The following is a 26,549-nucleotide window of genomic DNA, read 5'->3' as shown; positions in this document are numbered from 1 at the left end:
ACTCGTGCACGACGGGTTCATACGTGTCATCTCTCCAGCTAAAGAGATGTTCCCAAGATTGCCGCGACATCATTCTCTCCACCTCCTCTCGACACATCATTCTCTCCACCTCCTCTCGACACCCATATGCATCGAGCATTGTGTAATCGAAGTAGAAGCCGCCAGAAACTCCTTTCGCTCGAAGCTCCTCCACCCGTGCTATTTGTGTGCCGCTAAGATGCCTAAGGCTTCGGCCTCCAGGTACTAACAAATCACTTTCACCTTGGACCGCCCCCGAACTCGATCCAACATCATGCTTTCTCTTCTTGGCACATTCCTTGCGTCTAGTCTTTGGAGGCATCTATTACAACAATAAGGCATGTAGGCCATAGCATAGTTGAATCTTTTGCACTTAAGTAATCACATAAGCATCTATTGCATCTAAACAAATTTTCAAGAAAGTAAAGCCATACACATGCTTGATTGACTCTCCTTTCAAAGGCAAAACTTAGCACCACAACATCATCACTATTTAGCATACTTAACCATTTTTCTTATCAATTTAAAATTCTAGACAAAAGGAAAGCATGCACATTTAAGCATATTACTACTACACGTGTTTATACTAAGGAGATAACAAAAGATAGCATGTATCATCATCTAGTTTCAAGTTATTCATGCATATACAATTCATAGCATAACTCCAAAACTTCACAAATTTGTAACTTTAAGCACATTTATTTTCAAAACACACAATGTAGTAAGTGATGCCAACATTTATCAACCTAAAACAATTCTACAACCATTCCACATCAACAAAATAATGCTAATCCTATTACATACCATAATTCCATGCTAAAGTTCAAAAAGCCCCAAATTTGTGAAACTAGTAAACAAACTTTTCAATTAAGCATAATGCAATGTTAAGAATCACAAATTGGTTCCATATAAGCTCTTGATTAGCATCTAATTTCATTTATCAACCATTAATTTCAACAATGAAGCACAATTATTCAAACCCAAATTTTTCCACCATTAAAGTAGGGTTTCAAGCTTTTTTTCAACACTCAAGTTCATGTTTAACCATACAAATTGCAATTAAAACTCATAAGAATGCTCATTACAACATAAGGAATCAAATTCTAACAACAAACAAGCAATGCAATTGTCAAAGCAAGAAATCCCAAAATAAGGTCATAACAATGGTGAAAGCTTAAAAATAGGGTTGAAGAAGATGCACATACCTTGAATTTTGTTGTAGAAAGGTTGTACAAAGATGAAAGCTTGAAATTTTTGCCTTGGAATAGCTTTGGAGCTTGAAAGACTTACTTGGTAATTTTTGGAGTGTATGTTCGTCCGCTAGAATGAAGAAGAAGGGGAAGAATTTGGCTTAAAACCCTCAGTCGCGTCCGCAATCTGCCCTGGCCTACCCTTCGGACGCGGTACGGACGCGCGTCCAGACTCGCGTCCGCATTTTATTTCTGATTTTCTCGATTTGCCGTAACATCGGACGCGGGTCGGACGCGGGTCGGACGCGTGCGTTCGACCGGCGTCCGATTTTCTTCTTCGTTCGGCATGTGTCGGACTAATTCCGGACGCGGTCGTCCGCTTGGCGTCCTCAAAGACGGTATCAGTACCTGCTCCGCGTTCTGATGGACGTGGGTCGGACGCGTGCGTCCGCCTCGCGTCCATCAGAGCGCTCTCTGATGTTTCGAACTGGGCCCCCTGAACGCGGACCGGACGCGCGTCTGGTCTTGCGTCCAGGCTCGGATTTTCGCCAACTTTTGACTTTTTCTCGTTCTTCTTCGGTCTTCGTGACTTCACCTGTTGTGGCCCCTGCAAAAACATACTATATCTAAAGGTAAAACATGTAAGATAACGCATTATAAAGTAAGAGTAACCTCGGGTTGCCTCCCGAGAAGCGCTACGTTTAACGTCTTTAGCCCGACGTCTTTGTAAGCTTCATTTTTCCATTCGAATCAAACGCAAGGCATCCACCTCGCACGATTCCATTCCTCCAAAATATTTCTTGACTTGGTGCCCGTTCACTTTGAACTCTCCTTTGCTTGGATGTTTGATTTGGATCGTTCCATAGGGAAAAACTTTTGTGACCGTGAACGGCCCCGACCATCGTGATTTCAACTTTCCCGGAAAGAGTTTTAATTTCGAATTGAAAAATAACACTTGGTCTCCTTCCCGGAATTCTCTCCCCTTTTTGATGTGGCGATCATGATACATCTTGGTACGTTCTTTCTCCTTAAGGTCTTGAAAGCAACTAAACAGTCTTCTCCAAATTCAAACTCTATATCTTTCTCTAGGAGTTTGGTCAACGGTCTAGCAATTTTGGAAAAATCCTTGATAAATCGTCGGTAGAAACCGACGTGACCTAAGAAGCTTCTTAAACTTGTGACGGAGTTTGGAGGTGGTAGGGTGTCAATCACTGACGTTTTAGCTTTGTCTACCTCTATTCCTTTGTTTGATACCTTATGACCCAATACTATGCCCTCTTCAACCATATAGTAGCACTTTTCCCAACTACGTGCTAGGTTTACTTCTAAGCACCTTTTGAGGACTTTTTCTAGATTACTTAAGCATTCGTCATAGGTTTCTCCCCATATGGTGAAATCGTCCATGAACACCTCCATGAACTCCCCAAATATAATCTTCAAAAATTGCTAGCATGCACCCCATGAAGGTCGCTGGCGCATTGCACAATCTGAATGGCATTCGTCGGTATGCAAAGGTACCCATAGGACAAGTAAAAGTTGTTTTCTCTTGGTCCTCTAATGCTACGGGTATTTGGAAATCGCCACTCATACCATTTAAGAAACAGTAATAAGCATGCCCGCTCACCTTCTCAACCATCTGATCAATAAAGGGCAAAGGGAAGTGGTCCTTTCTAGTGGCGTCATTTAATCTTCTATAATCTATACAGACCCGCCACCCCGTTACGCTTCGTGTAGGAATTAATTCTTCCTTGTCATTTTTCACTACAATTATTCCTCCCTTTTTAGGCACTACGTGGGTAGGACTTACCCACGCACTATCAGAAATTGGATAGATCATTCCTACATCCATAAGTCTTACTACTTCGTTCTTAACCACTTCGGTCATATTTGGATTCAACCTCCTTTGGGGTTGGGCTATCGGCTTAACATTCTCTTCTAGTAAGATCTTATGCGTACACATGCTAGGACTTATGCCTTTTAAGTCTTGTAACTTCCACCCTATTGCTCCTTTATATTTTCCTAACAAGTTCACAAGCTTGTCTTGTTGATTTTTATCTAGTTTTGATGAGATTACTACTGGTAGAGTCGAATTTTCTCCTAGAAAGGCATATTGTAGATTATCCGGTAAAGTTTTAAGCTCACTTGTCACTTCTTTCTCCTCTACTATATTCTTTTTCTCATCTATTTTCTCATTATGCAACAAATCATCCCCTTCATTTCCATCCATCACCTCCTCAACTTCACCAATCAATTCATGAATGTATATTGCATCATCAATACAATCATCAAAGAAATTTACAAATTCAATATCATTCATATCACACACATTATCATCAACATGTATTTCATCATCACCACACACTATCTCATGTAAAGCATCATCATTCTCATTAATCAAAGCGTTATCATCGAAAATAAAAGATTCAAGGTCATCATTACCATCCAAAACTCTTAAGAGGGCGTCATCTTTCAATTTACCCACAAGATTGGGGTAAATAGAATTAACGTGCTCATGGAAAACATCCACAAAGTAGCACGCATCATCTGTCGTCATTGGGTACTTAGTCAACTTCGACACATCGAAGGTAGCACATTCGTCTCCTACCCTTAGGACAAGTTTCCCGTTCCCTACATCGATGAGGGCCCGAGCGGTGGCCAAGAACGGCCTACCTAGAATCAATGGCACCTCCTGATCGGCATCCATGTCAATAATGACAAAGTCCACGGGAAAAATAAACTTGTCTACCCTCACTAACACATCTTCTACAACCCCCTTGGGTTGTTTGATTGATCTATCGGCCAACTAGATACAAATGCGCGTGGGCTTAAGAGTGCCCAAGTCTAATTTCTTAAAGAGACAAAAGGGCATTATATTGATACTTGCCCCAGAGTCTGCTAGAGCTCTCTTAAACTCGGCTTCGCCAATTTGACATGGGATGGTGAAGCTTCCGGGGTCCGTGAGCTTCTGTGGTTGATGGCGCACGTAGGCGGAGCATCCCTCCCCTAGCAAAACCGTAGTTGACTCTTCTAGCTTTCTCTTATTTGTGAGTAAATCTTTCAAGAACTTTGCATAACGCGGCNTAGTAGCACTTTTCCCAACTACGTGCTAGGTTTACTTCTAAGCACCTTTTGAGGACTTTTTCTAGATTACTTAAGCATTCGTCATAGGTTTCTCCCCATATGGTGAAATCGTCCATGAACACCTCCATGAACTCCCCAAATATAATCTTCAAAAATTGCTAGCATGCACCCCATGAAGGTCGCTGGCGCATTGCACAATCTGAATGGCATTCGTCGGTATGCAAAGGTACCCATAGGACAAGTAAAAGTTGTTTTCTCTTGGTCCTCTAATGCTACGGGTATTTGGAAATCGCCACTCATACCATTTAAGAAACAGTAATAAGCATGCCCGCTCACCTTCTCAACCATCTGATCAATAAAGGGCAAAGGGAAGTGGTCCTTTCTAGTGGCGTCATTTAATCTTCTATAATCTATACAGACCCGCCACCCCGTTACGCTTCGTGTAGGAATTAATTCTTCCTTGTCATTTTTCACTACAATTATTCCTCCCTTTTTAGGCACTACGTGGGTAGGACTTACCCACGCACTATCAGAAATTGGATAGATCATTCCTACATCCATAAGTCTTACTACTTCGTTCTTAACCACTTCGGTCATATTTGGATTCAACCTCCTTTGGGGTTGGGCTATCGGCTTAACATTCTCTTCTAGTAAGATCTTATGCGTACACATGCTAGGACTTATGCCTTTTAAGTCTTGTAACTTCCACCCTATTGCTCCTTTATATTTTCCTAACAAGTTCACAAGCTTGTCTTGTTGATTTTTATCTAGTTTTGATGAGATTACTACTGGTAGAGTCGAATTTTCTCCTAGAAAGGCATATTGTAGATTATCCGGTAAAGTTTTAAGCTCACTTGTCACTTCTTTCTCCTCTACTATATTCTTTTTCTCATCTATTTTCTCATTATGCAACAAATCATCCCCTTCATTTCCATCCATCACCTCCTCAACTTCACCAATCAATTCATGAATGTATATTGCATCATCAATACAATCATCAAAGAAATTTACAAATTCAATATCATTCATATCACACACATTATCATCAACATGTATTTCATCATCACCACACACTATCTCATGTAAAGCATCATCATTCTCATTAATCAAAGCGTTATCATCGAAAATAAAAGATTCAAGGTCATCATTACCATCCAAAACTCTTAAGAGGGCGTCATCTTTCAATTTACCCACAAGATTGGGGTAAATAGAATTAACGTGCTCATGGAAAACATCCACAAAGTAGCACGCATCATCTGTCGTCATTGGGTACTTAGTCAACTTCGACACATCGAAGGTAGCACATTCGTCTCCTACCCTTAGGACAAGTTTCCCGTTCCCTACATCGATGAGGGCCCGAGCGGTGGCCAAGAACGGCCTACCTAGAATCAATGGCACCTCCTGATCGGCATCCATGTCAATAATGACAAAGTCCACGGGAAAAATAAACTTGTCTACCCTCACTAACACATCTTCTACAACCCCCTTGGGTTGTTTGATTGATCTATCGGCCAACTAGATACAAATGCGCGTGGGCTTAAGAGTGCCCAAGTCTAATTTCTTAAAGAGACAAAAGGGCATTATATTGATACTTGCCCCAGAGTCTGCTAGAGCTCTCTTAAACTCGGCTTCGCCAATTTGACATGGGATGGTGAAGCTTCCGGGGTCCGTGAGCTTCTGTGGTTGATGGCGCACGTAGGCGGAGCATCCCTCCCCTAGCAAAACCGTAGTTGACTCTTCTAGCTTTCTCTTATTTGTGAGTAAATCTTTCAAGAACTTTGCATAACGCGGCNTTTTCTTCACCCTCCCGGGAAATGGGAGTGGTGGTTGGTACATCGGTAAATCTACCTTTTCCTTTCCTTTATCTCGAGATTGAGTGGCTTTTGGACTTGAGGGTAATGGAGATGTTTCCTTTTCTTGCTCCTTGTTTTCTTCAAGGATCTCCTCTACTTTCTCTTCTTCAATTGGATTCTTGGAGATAGTATTCTTCTGCAATGTCGGCTCGGGAAGCTCCTTTCCACTCCGAAGGGTTACGGCTTGCACCCTCTCCCGAGGATTATTCACCGTGGTAATCGGAAGTGTGCCTTGCGGTCTTTCGGCTAAGGCCTTGGATTTTTGTGCAACTTGTGTCTCCAAGTGTCTCAAGGAAGCATTATTTTCTTGTCTCAAGTTAGAGACCTCTTGTCTTATTGTGGATATCTCTTGCCTCAAGTCTTGCTTCCACTCTTGCCTCATATTGGTCACATCTTGCCTTAATTCGCCAAACATTCTCACCATTTTGTCTTCCATGCTTTCTTTAGGAGCTTCTTCTCTTTGTTGGTTATTTCCTTGGTACATAGGTGGTCGATACGCTCCTCCTTGGTTAGGTCTTGGGTTGTATTGATTCCCTCGATTGTCTTGGTATCCTCTATTGTAGTTTGCATTGTAACTCGGTCCACTTTGATTTGGTCTTGGATTGTATTGATTTTGGGATGGTTGGTTTTGCCATCCTTGACCTTGACGCCAATTCTGGTTGTTGTTATTTCCATAAGTATTGTAGTCATTCGGCCTTTGATATCCCACGGCCTCAACTTGTTCATACGGAACATCCTCGTAGTTGGACGTGCATTCGTGTGCTCCATGTGCACCCCCACATTTGTCGCAATATAGAGCCAATGTCATGCACGGATTTCCTCTTTGACTCTTATTCATCTTTTCCAATTGTGCTTGTAGCCTCTTGACTTCAAGTCCTAGTGCTTCCACCTTGGCTTGAGATGCGGTGTCGGCACTAACTTCATACAAACCTCCTTTGGACTCCCTTTGGTTGTACCAATTCCCGGTATTTGATGAAATAGTTCTTATCAACTCTTCCGCGTCTTCGGGACTTGTAGAGACGAAAGATCCTCTAGAAGATGAGTCCAAAAGCAATTTACATTCATCGGTGAGACCGGAATAGAATGAACTAATGACATCCCATGGATGTAGAACATCCGGTGGGCATTGATGTTTAAGTGTCTTAAACCGTCTCCATGCATCCGCTAAAGTTTCCAACGACCCTTGTTTAAAGTCTTGGATTTGCTTTCTTATTTTCAATGTCTTGGTCAACGGAAAGAACTCTTGCATGAACTCTCGGTGGAGTTGTTCCCATGATCTAAAGTGGTTGTCTACGTGGGAATCAAGCCACCTCGCGGCTTCCCCTATCAAAGAAAATGGAAACATTTTCAGTCTTACGACCTCCTCGGTAACACCGTTTTGACGGTACATACCACACGATCGGATGAATCGGGTGATATGTACGTGTGGATCCTCCGCCGGTAATCCTCCAAAAGGTTGATTTTGTACTAGTGTAATGACGGCGGAATTGATTTGAAAGTTGTTGGCTTCAACCGAGGGAATGTAAATAGAGTTGTGGACACTAAAGTCGGGTGTCATATAATCCGCTATAGTTCTCCTTTCCTCTCCCCTCGGTTGGTTCCTTGGTATATTTCTTGGTTCATTCCTTGGTTCGTTCCTTCTTGGCCTTTGTGGTTCGTAGTATTCATCATCATATCGTGGTTCGTAGTAAGCATCCCTCCTTTGTCTAGGAGGTTGTTGTTGTTGTTGTCTTGGAGGCATATCATAGAGAGGGTTGTTGAATTGTTCTTGAAAATCCGGTGCATATCTCCTACGTGGTAGTGGTTCGTCATATGCTACGTTCTCTTGTTGATATTGTGGTTGGTTGGGTGGTGGTGGTCTTTGTCAAGACTCCTCCCTTTGTGGGGGAGGTGACTCATGGTCATTGAATTGATCACCTCTAACATTCTCTCCTGGTGTGTCCGTATCGGTGTGTCTTGGTGATTCGTCCATATTGACGTTAGGGATGTTTGCACTAGTAGTTGCCATGTCTTCTTATTGATCTTTTTGTTGGGATTGTTGGTATCTATTGGCCTTCTTTCTCCTCCGATTCAATGCGTAAATCTCTCTATTGGCCTTCTTTCTCCTCCGATTCAATGCGTAAATCTCCCTATTGGCCTTCTTTCTCCTCCGATTCAATGCGTAAATCTCCGGATTAAAAGGAAGTAGACCTTCACTCCCTCTAGAGCGAGTGTGCATACAAACGCTTTGGTATTTTAAACACTCAAGAACAAGAGAAGGGTTTGCAACTCAAAGTAGCTCAACAAGAAGTGTCAAGTACCAAAAACAAGTGATAGTAAAAGGACAAAAACAAGTAAAAAGGGACTAGGCTCTCTACTTAAGGAACCTACTCATGCTAATCCAATAAAGACTTGCCTAAACAAAACCGTTACCGTTCCCCGGCAACGGCGCCATTTGAAGAGTTGTATTTTAGCGGGAGGTGGAAAGAGTGTAGGTGAATAAAACGGGAAGAAGTTCCCGAGTATCGTCTCAAGGAACGGTAAGAAAGGATTTGGTAGACAAGGAATTAGGCACAAGAGTTCCTATGTTTCAAAAGCTAGTCCTAATCATAAGGTTTGTGTAGGTCATTCTAAGAATAGCTCAAACACTAAAACGAAAGGTGTTGTAAACAAGTATTGGAAGGGAGGATTCGGACTAATCTAACACACATGCAACTCTTGACTTCCTAAGGTACTAGGGGTTTGAAAACTCTCAAAGGACTCACATGAGACAAGGTCACTAATACCACCGCCACTCTCGTGGTCAATGGACTCACTTCTTAGACCATAAAGTCATCCTTGTGAACTTTAGGCTAGAAGAGGCATTATGACAAACACGTTATGTGCCTCTTGCCTTCCTACTCCCTTTTCTCAAAGGTGAGAAGGAAAAGAGGTTGGTGAGGTCTCAAGCATTCCCTATTCTCATAGGTGAAAGCTTTCTACACTAACTCTCAAGTCCGATTGGCCTAATCGGAGTAGAGGTCACACGAACATCCCAAACCGCTATCAAGATATCCAACAAGCATCATTCTACCCTAGATATATGACATGAGAGCTCAAGAAAGCATCATTCTACCCTAGATATATGACATGAGAGCTCAAGAACGCATCATTCTACCCTAGATATATGACATGAGAGCTCAAGAACAAATCATTCTACCCTAGATATATGACATGAGAGCTCAAGAACAACACATTCTACCCTAGATATATGACATGAGAGCTCAAGAACAACATGCATGTTCCTAGATATATGACATGAGAGCTCAAGAACAACATGCATGTTCAACTAGTCCTAATCCACTAGGTAACTAGCCACACATCTCTAAACTAAGCATCATCGAAGCAATTAAACAAATCTAAGCTATAAGGATTGAAATCTAAACACAATTCAAAGCACAAATCAAATCAACCAACAAATCTCAACTCAATTCACAAACTAAAATTGAAGAACAAGAAAAGAAATTGAAAGATTACTTGATTGTAAATGGAATTCTTCTACAAATCTTGATCAATTGCAAGTTGATGTCCGCAATCTTCTCCAAATCTAGCTACTTGAAATGAAATGTGAATGGAATTGAAGTGGAATTGGGAGAGAATTTCAACCTAATTCTAGAGAGAGAAATTTTAGACTAGACTAATCTGGAAAAATGAATGGGGATCCCCCTGAAAAATGCCCCAAATCTCTATTTAAATCGCGCCAACCGCCAAAAGGTTACGCTGCGGACGCCCGACTGGACGCGCGTCCAGCAGGATTCTGTGCGCGACTTCGAAACTTCGGAGAGATCTCGGAGTCGGACGCGGGCGTCCGACCCGCGTCCCCTGTGCGTCCTAAGCAGACATTGCAACTTCAGAGAGGTGTTTTTCGGACGCGGGGCGTCCGGTCCGCGTCCTTCCCGCGTCCAAAGCAGACATCGCAAACTTCTGCAAGCTATTTTTCGGATGCGGGCGTCCGGGTGCGTCCGCCTAGCGTCCGCAAGGGACTGCTTCGAACCTCAGCGGCGTGTAGCGTGGACGCCTGGGCGAACGCGCGTCCGTGCCTGTTCTTTGCTTCCAATTTTGGCCCGTGAATCATTCTTTGAAATCTATGCCTTTTTCACCTTTTTGCTCAACGTTTTACCTACAAAATGATCAAACATGTGTGGACTAGGGTCTAATGGCACTAACACGCATTTTAACGCAATTAAGTCCCAAATCAATCACAAAAGCTAGCAAGTACGTGCAATGTGACCCGAGAATGACCCTATAAGTGTAGCATCTTTTGCACTTATCATCCTCCCCTCTAGCTTCTTGTGTTGCAGCATCATATCGTGCTTGTACTTCTTCCTAAAATTAAAAATAAATACAAAATAAAAGAAGTATAAAATACAAAGGCATATAAGGATTTTATCTATTTATATTAACATTATGTCAATATGTGATTGTTACGTTACACTTACAACTATTTTCTTTGACCTCTCATCAATGAATAGATCATTCTTCTTATGCATATGCTCAAAGCACTCAAACAGATTAGGTTACTTTTGAAGTTCACTTCGCTATTAAACAAGCACAACTAATAGAATATTTTGTAAAATATATACAAATAATAAATTTTACAAATAAATTTTTAAGTTAAATGTATTACCAATTTGTGATAGTGCACAATAACTGATCTAGATCCTCCAGTATGTCGAGAACATCCCGTACTCAGTTTTGCCACCTCACTCATCCTATTCTTGCGTTGTTGTTCAAATTTAGCTTTCACATTAGGCCTATCCCAATATGCCTCCCAAATGCGCCATGTTTCTTCAGATAGACTAGCTGGCCTCCTAGTTGAAGTCTGTTTCGCCTTGAATTTGGAAACCATATCTGTATAGCCTATGCCTGCTTGTGCTAGAAAAACTTTGTGAACTTGTTTGACAATGGACTCATCCCACTTTTAAAATTTATGTAACATTATAAATTCATCAAATATAAGCAAAGGAAAATAGATACATTGGAGCAACAACATAAGATGTATTGGACAAAGCTATTAATAGAAATGTAATAACAATCTAGCTTCAAGAATTAACCACAATATTTTCAAAACTCTATCATTAATTTACCTTATATTGCTCAAAGTATGCTACATTAGTTTTCTATCATTTTGAAGCACAATGACAAGTTTGTTTAAACCGAGGGTGGGCAGAGAACTTACACGTTGTCATATCTAAATCTGAGTCCCAATATATCATGCAGTTGTTCTGGCAACAATCAATCTTCTGAATTGGAAACTCCATACCTCGTAATAGCTTTTTGGTTTCGTAGAAGTTGCCGGGAACTAAATTATCTTCCGGAACAACTTCTTTCATAAGTTCAGTGATTTGATTGAAACATTTTTATGATATGTGATTCTCTTATTTCAAGCTCATAAGTTCAGCTACAAGATACAACTATGAGTGTTTTTTACACATAGGTCACAACTCTTGATCAGCAACTTTCAACATGTCATAAAACTTTTGGGCCTCAAGATTTGGCGATTATTCTATTTCATCAACATTAAATTTAAGCCCAGCAGCATCCATAATCATTGTGGTAGACATTATATGCTTCTTCACTAGCCATTTGAGATGACCCACCAACATCTTAATAAACATTTACCCTCACATTGCTCTTACCATGAATGCGTCAAGCATAGTACTCCGATACAAATCCATACTGAAATTATGTAACGTTGATATGTAGTAAACACATTAAGTTAATTAGCAAAATGATCCCTTGACTATAGCGAAATTACTAATTTGGTTCTTGACTACTTTTTGACCAATTAAGTCCCTCAACTTAAATTTTTTTAACCAATTTGGTCATCCGTTTGTGTTGTCGTTTGACATACATTAACACGTACACAAATTGGTAATTTCACTATAGTCAAGGGACAATTTCAATAATTAACTTTTCAGAGAAAATGGTCCATGTGATGACCGAAATGGTCCCTTGACTATAACAAAATTACCAATTTGTCCCAAGTTAATGGATGTCTAACGGCAAAACAAACAGATGACCAAATTGGTTAAGCTTTTTAAAGATGAGAGACTTAATTGGTCAAAAAAATATTCAAAGACCAAATCGGTAATTTCGCTATCGTCAAGGGACCATTTTGGTAATTAACTCAAACACACCAAAATAGTTGAAGTATATATAATGCAATAAATGAAGCACCAAAATAAGTACACAATTGAATTTGATAACGCAATTGGAGAACACCTCATAATATGTGAGGCCACGCCCAAAACCTTTTTCACTCAAGATTGACCCGCGATTTTACAATTACAAGGTTCAATGAATTACAAAACTAGGTATACCACATATTTAAACATTAACCTTATAAAACAACTCTTATGAAAAAGTTTACAAGTACAGTTTGAAATAATTCTACCAATTATACAAATGTAACCAATTAACATGGATATCAACATAACTAGAACAAATTTCAAGTGAAGCAACGTCTCTAAATAGTACTCAAGTCTATCCCTATTTTGAAGTTATTTCACAGGGTCTTTCAAATAATAATTCTAAGTTAATTCCCTGGAAACTTCAATTTGTATTCATTATATAATTTCCTATTTATAGTGTTTTTTGACACCACAAAATTAGGGAATTTAACCACCTATTTCTTCAGCCATTCACGCATAACTTCCTTGGAAATGTGATGAGAAATTTTCTCATCCACTCATTTCGTTGAGATATTTTACGATCTACTTCAACATGATTAAACACTCCACAAAAGTAGCTCCCACAACTTATATACACTTATACAATGATTTAGATAATAATAATTGAACCAACATATGCCAACAATAAATCAACCAAGTAATAAATTAATAAAACTAATATAATTTGATTATAATTATATTACTTTAATTAGTTTTCGTACTAACAATCTTCCCCTTTGACATATGTTGATCAAACAAGCAAACAATCTCCCTTTTACTTTAGCAACAAACAACTCCCCCTGAAAACACGTATCATACCATATATACAATATACATATATACAAAAATTTCTTCCCCTTAATTCATACTATGTCTCCCCTTTTTAGAGACATTCAGTTCGGTGGTTAAGCCGACCACGGTTCGCTTGCTGTTGTCCTTGGCAGTTTCTCGTGGTTAGACCATCAGGCAGTTGAATGTTCATACATGTTTCTCAACGATAATCTTGTTGAGACTGTATACATGCTTCAACTGCCAGGATATGAGGATAAGACTGATGTGCTTGTTACAACGGTCATTGTATGGTCTCAAGCAGGCTCCTCGTGTCTGGTTTGATCGGTTGCGCTCTTTTCTTGTTTCAGTTGGCTTTGTACCTTCTAAAACTAATGTCTCGTTGTTTATCTATGGCATGGTTCAGCTCTATTTGCTTGTGTATGTCGATGACATCTTGGTCATGGGATCTGACTCGGCTTGCGTTTCTAGTTTAGTTACTAAAATGGGCATTGAGTTTAAGATTAGTCACACGAGGCCTCCGTCTTTCTTAAAATGTGTATATATGGTTGATTGTAAAACACTAGTTACGCTTGTCTCTCTGGCACGTGTGGACGAGAGCACTACGGTATCGTATGCGGATCCGACGCAATATCGTAGCCTTGCTAGGGTTCTTCAGTATCTGACAATTACGAGACCTGATCTGTCATTTGCGGTGAACAGATTGTGCCAGCACATGCATGCTCCAACCACAGCGCACTGGCTCATGTTCAAGCATGTTCTTCGATATGTCAAGGGGACTCTAAATCTTGGTCTGCGTATTTGTAAGTCTTCTTCTATCGCTATTCATCTTGGTCTGCGTATTTGTAAGTCTTCTTCTATCGCTATTCATGCGTTTACGGACTCAAGATTGGGCTGGTGATCAGGTTGATCGGTAGTCCACTAGTAGTTTTGCGATTTTTCTTGGTTGTAACTTGGTTTCTTGGGTGTGTTTTGCGGTTTTTCTTGGTTGTAACTTGGTTTCTTGGGTGTGTTGTAGCAATGCATTGTGGCCCGCTCTTCGACTGAAACTGAGTACAAGGCCCTGGCTGATGTGTTTGTTGAGGTCACTTGGTTGGTCTCAATCACTTCTTACTGAGCTCGGCTTGGCCCCCACGCCACGGTTTCTTCGATATGTCAAGGGGACTCTAGATCTTGGTCTGCGTATTTGTAAGTCTTCTTCTATCGCTATTCATGCGTTTACGGACTCAAGATTGGGCTGGTGATCAGGTTGATCGGTAGTCCACTAGTAGTTTTGCGATTTTTCTTGGTTGTAACTTGGTTTCTTGGGTGTGTTGTAGCAATGCATTGTGGCCCGCTCTTCGACTGAAACTGAGTACAAGGCCCTGGCTGATGTGTTTGTTGAGGTCACTTGGTTAGTCTCAATCACTTCTTACTGAGCTCGGCTTGGCCCCCACGCCACGGTTTCTTCGATATGTCAAGGGGACTCTAGATCTTGGTCTGCGTATTTGTAAGTCTTCTTCTATCGCTATTCATGCGTTTACGGACTCAAGATTGGGCTGGTGATCAGGTTGATCGGTAGTCCACTAGTAGTTTTGCGGTTTTTCTTGGTTGTAACTTGGTTTCTTGGGTGTGTTGTAGCAATGCATTGTGGCCCGCTCTTCGACTGAAACTGAGTACAAGGCCCTGGCTGATGTGTTTGTTGAGGTCACTTGGTTGGTCTCAATCACTTCTTACTGAGCTCGGCTTGGCCCCCACGCCACGGTTTCTTCGATATGTCAAGGGGACTCTAAATCTTGGTCTGCGTATTTGTAAGTCTTCTTCTATCGCTATTCATGCGTTTACGGACTCAAGATTGGGCTGGTGATCAGGTTGATCGGTAGTCCACTAGTAGTTTTGCGATTTTTCTTGGTTGTAACTTGGTTTCTTGGGTGTGTTGTAGCAATGCATTGTGGCCCGCTCTTCGACTGAAACTGAGTACAAGGCCCTGGTTGATGTGTTTGTTGAGGTCACTTGGTTAGTCTCAATCACTTCTTACTGAGCTCGGCTTGGCCCCCACGCCACGGTGTCTCCTACACTCTAGTGTGATAATTTGGGTGCTACCTACTTGTGTGTTAATCCTGTGTTTCATGCTCGGACCAAGCACGTTGAAATCGATTATCACTTTGTTCGTGACAAGGTTGTCAAGAAAGAGTTACAGGTGCATTTCATTTCCATGAAGGAGCAATTGACTGATATTTTTGCCAAGGCTTTATCTGGTTCGCGGTTTGTGCTACTTCAGGACAAGCTCAATGTTGATGGCTTGCTGCTTCTCAACTTTGTGCTTGAGGGGGAGTGTTAAAGTCTTATATTTGTATTATAGTAGGACTCTATTATGTATTGATATATTGTCTCTGTACGTTCTCTTGTGATTATTCAATTCATACTTTCAATCCTCATCAATAATAGTTGAGTTTTATTGCTTTCAAAAAATATATACAAAAATCATTGAAAATTGAAGTGACTTAGTTAGTTGGTAGTGGGTTTTTATTATATAAAGTCTAAAGATCAAACTAAATCGTCCGAACTATAGTACCTAGAGCTGTCGAAACGGGCCGGCGGGGCGGGGCCCGCCAAAGCCCGCCATATGGCGGGGGCGGGCTAAAAAGCCCGCCAAAATACGGGCCTAATTATTACTATCTAAAGTAAACATTTAATATATTAAAAATAAAAATTCAATATATAGAACATTTATCATTCGCTCACATTGCAATATAAAGGTAAATTATTGTGTAGACCATGGTCTACCTAGCTATGTGGACCATGAATGACAATATACATTTTTAATATACCAAAAGTACATTATTTGTGTACTGAATGTACATTGTTTGATAATATACAAAAAATTATGTACTTTCAAATAACGTATTTTACGTATACAAATAATGTACTTTTAATATATTAGAAACATATACTTTTTATTTATGGTTTACACAAATGCGTGGATCATGATCCATGGAATAATGATTAGAGTATAAATTGTATAATTTGCCAATGCTAATATACCAAGCCGCCTAAGCAATTGTATGCCCAATTCTGGTAGCCGAAATAATATCGCTTTCAAAGGATTTGAGGCCCATCATGATATGTTTTCGGTGAGCATTCTACGGCAGGTCGGCAGCCCACTATTTTTAAATAGAAAATTTGCATCTATGCGACTATGCGACGAATTACATACCGAATGTGAAGTTTAATATTCTATAATAAAAGATAATAATAATGTGCGTTTTGAATTCAATGAATGGGAAATTTCTAAATGAGACTAAGATCAGTTACAACATCATAATATATATTTTGGCCTTACCTGTAAGCATTCGTGTATCAACATTTGAAAATTTTGTAGATAACGTTAAAATTTATATCAAGATTAACCTTTTTCATCAACTTTTTAGGGTAAGGACGATAATGACTATGGCATTGAAATTTTAATCTTTACTTAATAGAGTCATTTTAAACTGATGAATTCATGTACCCCAGACCCATTTTATTTGAAGGTATGAACCCAAGAAGAGTGAATGCGGAGTCTTGTTAAACTTAAAGGATGAAAGAAGTTAAGGGAGCAAAATATAAAGAGGGTGCAACAAGTTAGGTTCAAACTCGCAATCTCATGCATAGTTACACACCCACCAACTAGTCAAGCTACTTAGTTCTTGACTACAAAGATACAGCATGTTATACATATTCCTTTGAAGTGTGTTGACAGCAAAGTAGTGTGGATGAAAGATGTGACACATGTATCTCTAAGATGAGAGGCTAATGAAAACCACACACTTGTCAAGCATCTAGATGAGTCTCTACACTACAAATAAGCACACTTGTCTCTCCTTTAGACATCGTGGTATGAACACTACATCCCTCTTAGTCAAATGATGCTTGATCCAAGACTTCTTACAAAAGTATCAAGATTTGATCCTCAATAGCTACGAAATCATTCTTAGTTTTCGTTTAGTCTTCCTTTTAGTTACACTGTGAATATTTAAATTTCACTGAAAATCTAAGAATTCATTGTATAGAAGGCAGAAGAACTCGTAATCACATGAGTCCAAATATAGTCCTATGAAGCCAAAAATCTATACTAACACAAGTATGAGTGTGCATTGATTGACGTGAGTCGTTGCGGAGGCCGGGGTGATGGGCCACCAGAAACTTACTTCAATTGTCAGCATTAAATTGTTTTGGCTTGTTTTGTATATATGCCGTTCATCTTACTCCGCCCTTTACCGCCAGCCGGATCACCTTCGAATGCACAGTAAGTGATTAAACCATGCATTTTTGCATCGCTCAATAGCAATTGGTTTTTTTTTTTTTTTTTTTTTTTTTTTTTTTTTTTTTTGTGAAAACCTGCCAATTGGAAGTATCGAATTGTATGAATCTAAACCTTAAAAAAAGAGGAAAAATTATAGGTACGAATTGACACTGCTGTCATACTAAATAGTAAATACAATTATATATGCATAATAATAATAATAATATTATTATTATTATTATTGTTGTTGTTGTTATTATTATTATTAATAATTATTATTATAGTTTTATTAGGTAATATTAATACTTATAGTAACAATATATGTTTAAATTAAGTATATCATGAATTAGATATTTTTGATATCTGAATTTTTTTAAAGAATCATATTTATTGATGTTAGGACATAAGATGTATGTTAACGACTTGCTAACACAATCGGTTGAAAAAATAATTTATAAAACTTAAATGGAATTTGAAAAATAGGGAATTATTATTGATTTTGAGAATAAAAGATTGTGCCTCAAAATACTAACTTTAAACTTGCATGGAATGCCTAAGACCTTGTGGTCTAGTGGCATCCGGTGTCCCGGTTAACACTCCCAGAGAGACTGTTGACTATTTGTGCGATTGCGACTCTTTGTTCTTCAGTAGGTTGAGTCAGTAATACTCAAAAAAAAAAAAAAAAAAAAAAAAAAAAAAAAAAAAGCTCCTAAATGAGATTTCCTGTTCCCCAAATTTCATCTAGCTACTCTGGGTTTAAGTAGAGCCCGACTACTCAAGCCAAGACCAAATACTAAACTACTTGTATTCAGTCAATCAATACTCTTTTCCTGTAATTAGGGATGAAATTCAAATGGTAGGGTTATAAGTACATTTTGGCAGTTTGCTGTAATAATTAGCTCATTTTCAATCATTCATCCACAATTTGATAGAATAATGCATGTATTGACAAGATTATTAACAACCTAGCTTAGTCACTCACATACACAGAAATTACAAACATAAATTACATAAAAACTGAGTCCACATAATAAACAAGCTATGAAACATTTAACAATGATTAACATACGATACGATAATACAACTGAAGTAGAGTAGATCAGAGCACAACAAAAACATTATATTAACAAGCATCCGCATCAATATCGTGCTGGATATGTCGGAGCAGAACGGGAATCGTAATCTCCGGCGCGCTCAAATGCGGCAGATGCCCTTCCGTGGACACCACCTCCACGATGGACTTGCCGCCGAGGTTGGTGTGGATGTACTCAGCCACGGCCACCGGCACCGCCAAGTCCTTGGAGCTCTGAATTATGTGGCAGGGCACGGTGACCCGCGACAGGAAACCTCGGAGGTCGAAGTTGAAGATGGTCCGGAACACGCTCAAGGCTATGTCGGGTCTCATGTTGAACAGCGTCCGGCTGAACTCTTGCACCGCCACCGAGTCCATGTCGCCGCCCACCACCAGCGGCGCAAACCCGGAGATCCACGCCTTGTAGTTCGACTCCATTGCTTCGCACAGTTGATCGACATCTTCTTGCTCAAACCCGCCGTAGTAATCATCAGTGTTTATGAACCTTAAAACCGCATCCAATATTTACCCAAATTTAGTAAATGTATGCTATTCCATTTTTGGATAAAACAATTAATTCAATTCTATTGCAAAAATTAAGTTGCAACTAAATTTGAGCATTTTGCAATTTAGGCTTTTTTTTTTTAGGGATTACAAAACTACCAAATTGAATTAAGTTAAAGAATCAAGAATATATATACATACCTGGGAGAAGCGGAAATCAAGATGATTTTGGAGAAGAGATCAGGGCGGAAGATGGAGGCGATGACGCCGGTCATGGAAGACAAGGAATGACCGACGAATATACAAGAAGTGATCTGAAGTTCCTCCAAGATGGCGAGTAAATCGTAGGCGTAACCTTCAAGAGTGGCATAACGTTCGAAGTCGAAGTAGTCAGGGTTGGTCGGGCCGGCGCCCATGTTGTCGTAGAGAACCACACGGTACTCGTCGACGAGGTGCGGTACGAGGTGCTTCCAAACCGATTGGTCGGTTCCAAATCCATGTCCGAGGACGATGGTCCTCTCGCCGGAACCCAGAACCTTAACGTTGTGAGCTGCTTCCACTACACCCATTATTAATTAAATTTCTTCAATTCCCTACCTTTTCCGGCCGGGCGGCTACCACTCCCTTTACTACTTTCCTTTCCTTATATGTAGTGTGGACTAGATACCGTCTTCGTGGACTTTTCTTAGTGAACCACTTGTTCAACAGCCGTGCAGCACTGTCACATTCAAGCCTTTATGGAGCAATAAACAAATTGCCAGAATTATTGCCAATCAAATCCAATAATTCTTCTCCCTCACTCACAAATGCAATCTATCTAACCCTTACCCCTTGAAGCATAAATATCAAGAAACCTACTACTTGAGTTTGTTCTGATTAAAAACGGGATTTATATAGTACACACCCTTTTTCAATTCGGATTATAATTGTGTATTTTTTTTAGTCTTACTGCATGATGGGTACAAAAATGGCATCCTAATTAGCGGCAATTGAAGGGAATCAAGAAGGGATAAGGATAACATAATGGATGGGGCAGATATTTATTCGGTTGGTTGAAAGGACTCCATATATAGTTGCAAGTAGCTTCTCTTTAGTTGTTGTCGTAATTAAATGAGAGCTTGAAAACCAACTACAGTGAAGCCATAGTTGGGGCACACCCTACATGTGAACATCTCGTGTGAAATGACAAAAAAAAAAAAAAAAAAAAAAAAAAACTACACGTTGATGTCAAGTGAAACTATACCTCTTTTATATATTAGTCTTATAATAATAGCAGTAACTCAATAAGAGATTCGTGAATTCTAAGTTTGAAGTTTAACTTATAAAATTAGTAGAAAAAAAAAATACTAACAAAGAATTTAATGCACACCAAACTTTGGTGTTTTCTCACCAAATTGGACCCTCACATAGTCAATAAGGGAGGTTTCAACGATCCAAACAGTAGAACGTAGAAGTAAATTTGCACTTTAATCCAAACTATGAAATTTTGGTTAAAGTTTCAATTTTTTTCCTTTGAAGAATTAGAATCATTGTGCATTTGAGGGGTTTATGATTTATTAACCGTAAGTTCATTCTTAAGAAATATTACTACGGAAATAATGAATTGATAAAAAAAAAAAAAATTAGCCTGTAATTCCATTGTCTGTTTGAATCAAAATTAATAAGTTCATTTTGTGATTTCATTTGCACACCCTTACATACTAGAGAGAACATCTATACTATACTCCGTACAATTTAACATCCCTCTAAAAGAGTATTGTATATATAGTGGTGCAAAATTCTTTTTTTCAATGTTGACAAATGCTACTTATAAGTCTTTTCACCTTCATTTTCCAACTCAAGTGGTAGCTAGATACTTTGAGAAAATTAATTTCTCATTTATCTATTATCCGTTTTAAATTTACAATATATCGATCTCTTCATCTCACTACGAAGAATCCGAGTCCACTTTGAACCAACCCAAATCAGGAGTGGATGAGCCCACATATTTTGTCAACATAACCACTTACCATGTCAGTTTATGCTATTTTTCCAACAATTAAAATAGGGTAACATGAGGATAATTAACCAGAAACAATTGCAATATATATATATATATATATATATATATATATATATATATATATATATATATATATAATTTGGTAATAAGTGTTTGGGGAGTCTGAGTACAAAGTTTAGTACTCCCCGAGTCCCCGCCTCCGTCCTATTTTGTTTGTCGGGTTCAATTAACGAGGCTTGAATTGATGGGAGTTATTTTTAATTCAATTTTTCATAATATTAAGTTTAATATTAGTATATAAAATTTATATATTTATAAACTAAATTAAAAGTACTGTTAAACACACACAAAATAGAAATATTTAAAAATTACAAAAAAAAATAATTAAGAAAGAGTTGATTTGACTCAAATAATAAACAGGTTAGGGAAAATGGGCCAGGGGTATAAATTAGCATAATAACGGTTAAGTTTGTTAAAAATTGGATCCTAAAATAGTGGAATGATTTACTATTTGTACTAAATAAACACTAAAAATATATCTCAGTATCTCACAAATATATATAACAACCACTTGTACAAAGTGACTCTTGTATCTTAGTGTGATAGTGGCGGCCCCAAGGCGTGACATGTGCCCCAAGTGCATTAATTTTGTCTTTAAATTGACTAAGAAATTGGTTTGCAAGATTGGGCCATGCCTAATTGCTAAAAGATCATTTATTTGAGCAAGATACATTGAAGTGGACTAATTAAACATGTATGAATTTTAAGATATTTTGATTCAAAATGGGTTTTAAAAGTACACGTCTCTTATTTTTTGAAAAAGATACGTTGAGTTGAACTAATTAAATATGTATTGTTTTAAGATATTTTGATTCAAAATGGTTTCAAAAGTACACGTCTCTTATATACGGAGTATATTTTTTGAACAAGATACACTGAGTTGGACTAATTAAACATGTATAATTTTAAGATATTTTGATTCAAAAAGGTTCAAAAGTACTCGTCTCTTATAGACGGAGTATATTTTTTTAACAAGATACACTGAGTTGGACTAATTAAACATGTATAATTTAAGATATTTTGATTCAAAATGGTTTCAGAAGTGCACACCTCTTATATACGGTTGGATAAATTTTTTAAACAAGATACACTAAATTGGACTAAACATGTATAATTTTTAAGATATTTTAGTTCAAAATGATTTCAAAAGTAAACGTCAATATTACATGTAATTTCACTTTTATTTCATTAATTTTTACACATCAAAAAATTCAACAGGTTGCTTTTATAGAGAGTCAACTTGACTAATATTGCCCCAATTATAATATATACTGATAAGTGTTTGAGGAGTTTGAGTACAAAGTCATGTATAAATTACCATATAGCGGCTAAGTTTGCTAAAATAAAATTGTATCCCATGTGACAATAGACCCTAGGTGTGACATGTACCCCACCTGCATTAATTTTGCAAACTAAGAAATTGACTTCTAAGATTGGGCCATGCCAAATGGCTAAAGGATCATTTATTTGAACTAGCTACAATGGCTTGGCTAAATACAACTATAATAACATGTTTGATATATATACCGGATGAGGTGACTGTAGAATAGAGACAGTCCAGCATCAGGCTAGAGCCCTAGACAGTGCAAATTACATCATAGATTAAGGTTCACCATGTTCATAGTGGACCTTAGTCCATATTATGTACCTTATATTACTATATTATGTAAAATAAGAGTATCCTCAGTAGTTGTAGTTTTTGAGAAGTTTTTGCATATGTAATTAAGAAAGAGAAGATGAAAAAATAAATAAATAAATAAATAAATAAATAAACAAACTGAAAAGTGTCATTAACGCGCTCGACTGGCGTTGTGTTGCAATACACAAGACCAGGGAACGAAAATCCGAGATTTTGGTGGGCCCCACAAGTCTGATAAAAATCAATGCCTTCTCTTCTCCACGCAAGCTTGCTTTCTTAAAACCCACACCAAAAATCACAAAAATACTTTTAATGGTGATGCTCTAAATGTACAAAATTTGGACCAAGGCCAACAATGCACATACATAATCTGAACCAAATTCACAATGTACATGGTGAACTCTAATCCATGATATAACGATCGGCTAGACACTAGTTAGGCGGCAAATTATTGCACGGACCATGGTCCACACAGCTGTGTGGACCAAAAATAAAAAGTACTTTATTTTTGTACTGAAAGTATATTATTTTTGTACTGTAGGTACATTATTTGATAGTATATATCAAATAATGTACCTTCAGTAAAAAAATAATATACCCTAAAATAATGTACCTACAATATTAAAATAATGTATATTCAATACAAAAATAATGTACTTTTTATTTTTGGTTCACACAGCTATGTGAACCATGGTCCATGCAATAATGATTGCTAGTTAGGCTTTCTAGTACAGCTAGATTGGGCCTGCAATTGGCCCACACACAGATCCAATTGGAGCACCTATTCAAAATTTATCCAGGTTCTACTGGGCTTTCTGCAAACATAAACTGAATTGTCCCAAGTATGTCAACCATAAACCCAGTCCATATATATAGTATAGATTATTAGTTTCGTACAACGTATAAAATCCTGCAAAAACATTCCAAGTTTCCAACGACAAAAGTCATATGTTACAACAACAAACAAAAATTGGAAACTTCATTACCCTTCAACATATATATAGTACATCTTAGGCACCTTGAGCTTCACAAGATATCCAGAGCAGAACTTCAGAACACCTTAAATCATAGGAGTGAAGAAACCACCTTTTTCACACAACATTATATACACCATTGGAAGATCAGAAAGATCTGATAGGGACTGAGGGAGATGCGGAGGGCGAATCCTCGGCTTGATCCGAGTTCAAAGAGAATATGTCGACTGGAGTTGTTGTGCAGTTAGAGTTGTCTCGATCTCGATCCGTTACTCTACCACTTGGAGTGCCTTGAGAATGATCCAAGTATAAAACGATCACTGTAATATCGTCGTGATAATGGCGCCTTGTGCCCTTCTCTATTCTTTTAATCTCTTCGTACTTCATTTCCCGCTTCTTTGCAGCCTCGTTGAGGGCGGCTTTTGCTAGTCTTTTTGCTATTCCCTGGACCAATAAGAGGCAAAATGTTGGAGGTTTCGTGTAATAAGCAACTTGACCAACATTGTTATATTGGCGAAACGCTTACTTAAACCATGAACAATTTCACTGGTCTAGCAGGTATTATTATAAGAAAATGTTCGTTTCTCTGGCAATGTGGGGATGTAAGAAATCGGGAGATGAATACTTACGCTTCTGGGATTTTTTACGACAATGTCGACTGCCTCTTCATCAGATATCTGCTCCCAAAGGCCATCTGATGCAAAAATCAAGAACAAATCTTCTGGTCTTAACTGGCGTGTCAGTAAAGAGGGCTCCGCTGACATTACTGCTCGTCTTAAAGGAACAGGACATCCATATTGCAGAAAGAGAGGATCTCTGTTCATCTCGGGTTTTTTCAGGTAGATGTCTCCAATTGATCTAGAAACCTGACAGGGAATAAGGCATGAGAACAGAATCAATCAAACGTTAGCTAAGTTACTTCCAATGCATTATCTTTTGAAATTGTCGCATCATGTCAAAGACAAATAATACACCAGAAATTGGCATTATGTACTCTTAAAAAGAATACGCAGCTCCTCTTCCCAACAGTAAGGAAGACTCGAATGAGATAGTTCTAAAAGTATGCATACACTTTTTCCCCTTCCCCTTCGAGATTTTCTGATGCACAAGAACCACTAGCTTGCATATTTCGTATTGAAGTATGTTTTCCGCTTTTAACTAAAAAGTTTAGTTTAAACTAATGGAGGCCGGGAGTACATGAACATAATGTCATTGTGTGCTACATCTAAAATCAACCAACTAAACATTTCAAATGTGTGTGATTCATGATTCCATTGACTTACAAGGTTGCCAAAACACAAAGATACAAATGAATGAATGTTTAAGATAAATCCACATATGGAACAAAAACATATTCTCTTGGCAAACAACACATACCTGAATTATCCCCTTTATTCGCCAAACCCCTCGAGTATACACTACAATGTGCGAATCATCAGGATGCAGCGCCTCAACCTCCTTCCTCACCTCCTCAACCCCAACATTGTGGTCTGTCGATATTCGTTCTGCCACCACCGAATTACTCACCCCACCATCTGCCATCACTCTCCGGCCTAGCACCGCCCTCGAGTCCCCAAGATTCGCCACAAACAGCACCCCATTTGATATTGCAGCAGTGAGACAACATGATCCCACAGAAGCCATCTGTGGCTGTGCTAACCATGACCTTTTAACCATACGCAAAAATTCCTCCTCAATTGCATCCAGTGCCTTCCTTAATACCTCCTCTGACAATCCTCCTAGCTCCCTTGCAAACCCTAGATACAAAAAATGCTCATATAAAAACATATTCATAGTATTTGTTCAACAATTATGACAACCTAATTGGTATGAAATTCGATCCTGAAATCTTCCTTATGGAAAGGATCAGACCAAAAAATTCAGATGACCAAATCCATTTTCTTGATCAAATTCTTGGTAAACAAAGCATATACCTAATTAAAACCTACCAATCTTCTAACCACAATACTGGAATCATCAAGAAATTAAATATAGTAAAAATCAAAACTTTCGCCGTTTAACTGTTCTGAAACCTTAATTCTTAGCAAGGGTTGAGGGAAGTACCTTGGATGTAACGGAAAAGGTGGTTGGAAATGAAACGAGAAGCTTCAGGGCCGCCATGGCCGTCGTAAACGCCGACATAGGTGGCGGAGGGGGTGGCGTAAACCTGACCCTGATCTTCAAGCAAAGAATTGGCTTGAATCACCGCCATGGAATAGTCCCCAGTGGCGTGGCGCTTCAAGTCCATATCCCACTGAAGAACATCATCGTCTTCGCCATCGAAGCAGTCTTTCAGCGGCTTAAAACACCAATTCCACATCTCAGTCGCCGCCGGCGCCACCACTTCCGCTAACAGAGTGCTTGTTGTGTCAGTGTTTTATTCTCTTTCCGGATTTCAGAGCAGAGGATGAGAGAGAGAGAGAGAGAGTGGGGGAAGACTGGTAAACGGGGGGGGATTGTATTTGTATTGGTTTTTACACTTTCTTCTGCGGGGGGAGAAGACCACTGACCAGACTAAAAATGGCGTGGCTGACTGGCTGCTCCGTGTTACGTGGGCAAAACCTTGGAAAAAGTGGAACACTGACAACTACTGATATAAAAATGTATGTACGATGTGGTTTCACACTTTCACAGCTTAATACGTACGGTAAATTATGCGTTGACTTGACTTTACAAATACTAATTTAAATCTTATCAAAATTATACTTTCAATAAAAGGCATAAAACTCAAACTTTATAACCCAGCGGGATAGCTCGAGTGGCGAGTGAGCTCTCTTTGTGGGGAGGAATTTCCTCTTGTGCCTCTCGGAGCGAACGTGGGTGGACTCCGGACCGTTAAACGGACGGAGAGAAGACCCTGTAAATTTACAAAAAAAAAAAGAATAAAACTCAAACTTTACCATAACAAATTT

At 38.8% G+C, this 26,549-nt stretch overlaps 4 protein-coding genes across 4 annotated transcripts; 1 reads left to right on the top strand and 3 right to left on the bottom strand.

Moving 5' to 3' along the window:
• Positions 1-5,804: 5,804 nt before the first annotated feature.
• On the bottom strand, positions 5,805-7,487 carry LOC116012845 (probable basic-leucine zipper transcription factor O). The gene has a single exon (XM_031252521.1). The coding sequence runs from the start codon at positions 7,485-7,487 to the stop codon at positions 5,805-5,807; it is 1,683 nt and encodes a 560-aa protein (XP_031108381.1).
• A 5,830-nt stretch (positions 7,488-13,317) lies between these two features.
• Positions 13,318-15,442, top strand: LOC116012844 (uncharacterized mitochondrial protein AtMg00810-like). Its single transcript, XM_031252520.1, has 8 exons — positions 13,318-13,440; positions 13,529-13,925; positions 14,011-14,027; positions 14,141-14,206; positions 14,442-14,507; positions 14,743-14,808; positions 15,044-15,109; positions 15,245-15,442. The coding sequence occupies exons 1-8, from the start codon at positions 13,318-13,320 to the stop codon at positions 15,440-15,442; spliced, it is 999 nt and encodes a 332-aa protein (XP_031108380.1).
• Positions 15,443-18,310: 2,868 nt separating this feature from the next.
• On the bottom strand, positions 18,311-19,710 carry LOC116014505 (probable esterase KAI2). Its single transcript, XM_031254577.1, has 2 exons — positions 19,164-19,710; positions 18,311-18,963 (listed from the first exon to the last, which is right to left on the bottom strand). Exons 1-2 carry the CDS (start codon positions 19,529-19,531, stop codon positions 18,510-18,512), a joined length of 822 nt encoding a protein of 273 aa, XP_031110437.1. The 5' UTR covers positions 19,532-19,710; the 3' UTR covers positions 18,311-18,509.
• Positions 19,711-23,508: 3,798 nt separating this feature from the next.
• LOC116014141 (probable protein phosphatase 2C 63) lies at positions 23,509-26,136 on the bottom strand. The gene is made up of 4 exons (XM_031254144.1): positions 25,702-26,136; positions 25,015-25,394; positions 24,267-24,503; positions 23,509-24,081 (listed from the first exon to the last, which is right to left on the bottom strand). Exons 1-4 carry the CDS (start codon positions 25,955-25,957, stop codon positions 23,785-23,787), a joined length of 1,170 nt encoding a protein of 389 aa, XP_031110004.1. The 5' UTR covers positions 25,958-26,136; the 3' UTR covers positions 23,509-23,784.
• Between the last annotated feature and the right edge of the window lie 413 nt (positions 26,137-26,549).

Source organism: Ipomoea triloba, chromosome 3 (genome assembly GCF_003576645.1).
Source record: "Ipomoea triloba cultivar NCNSP0323 chromosome 3, ASM357664v1".
NCBI lineage: Eukaryota > Viridiplantae > Streptophyta > Magnoliopsida > Solanales > Convolvulaceae > Ipomoea > Ipomoea triloba.
This window is presented reverse-complemented; position numbering and strand designations above follow the sequence as displayed.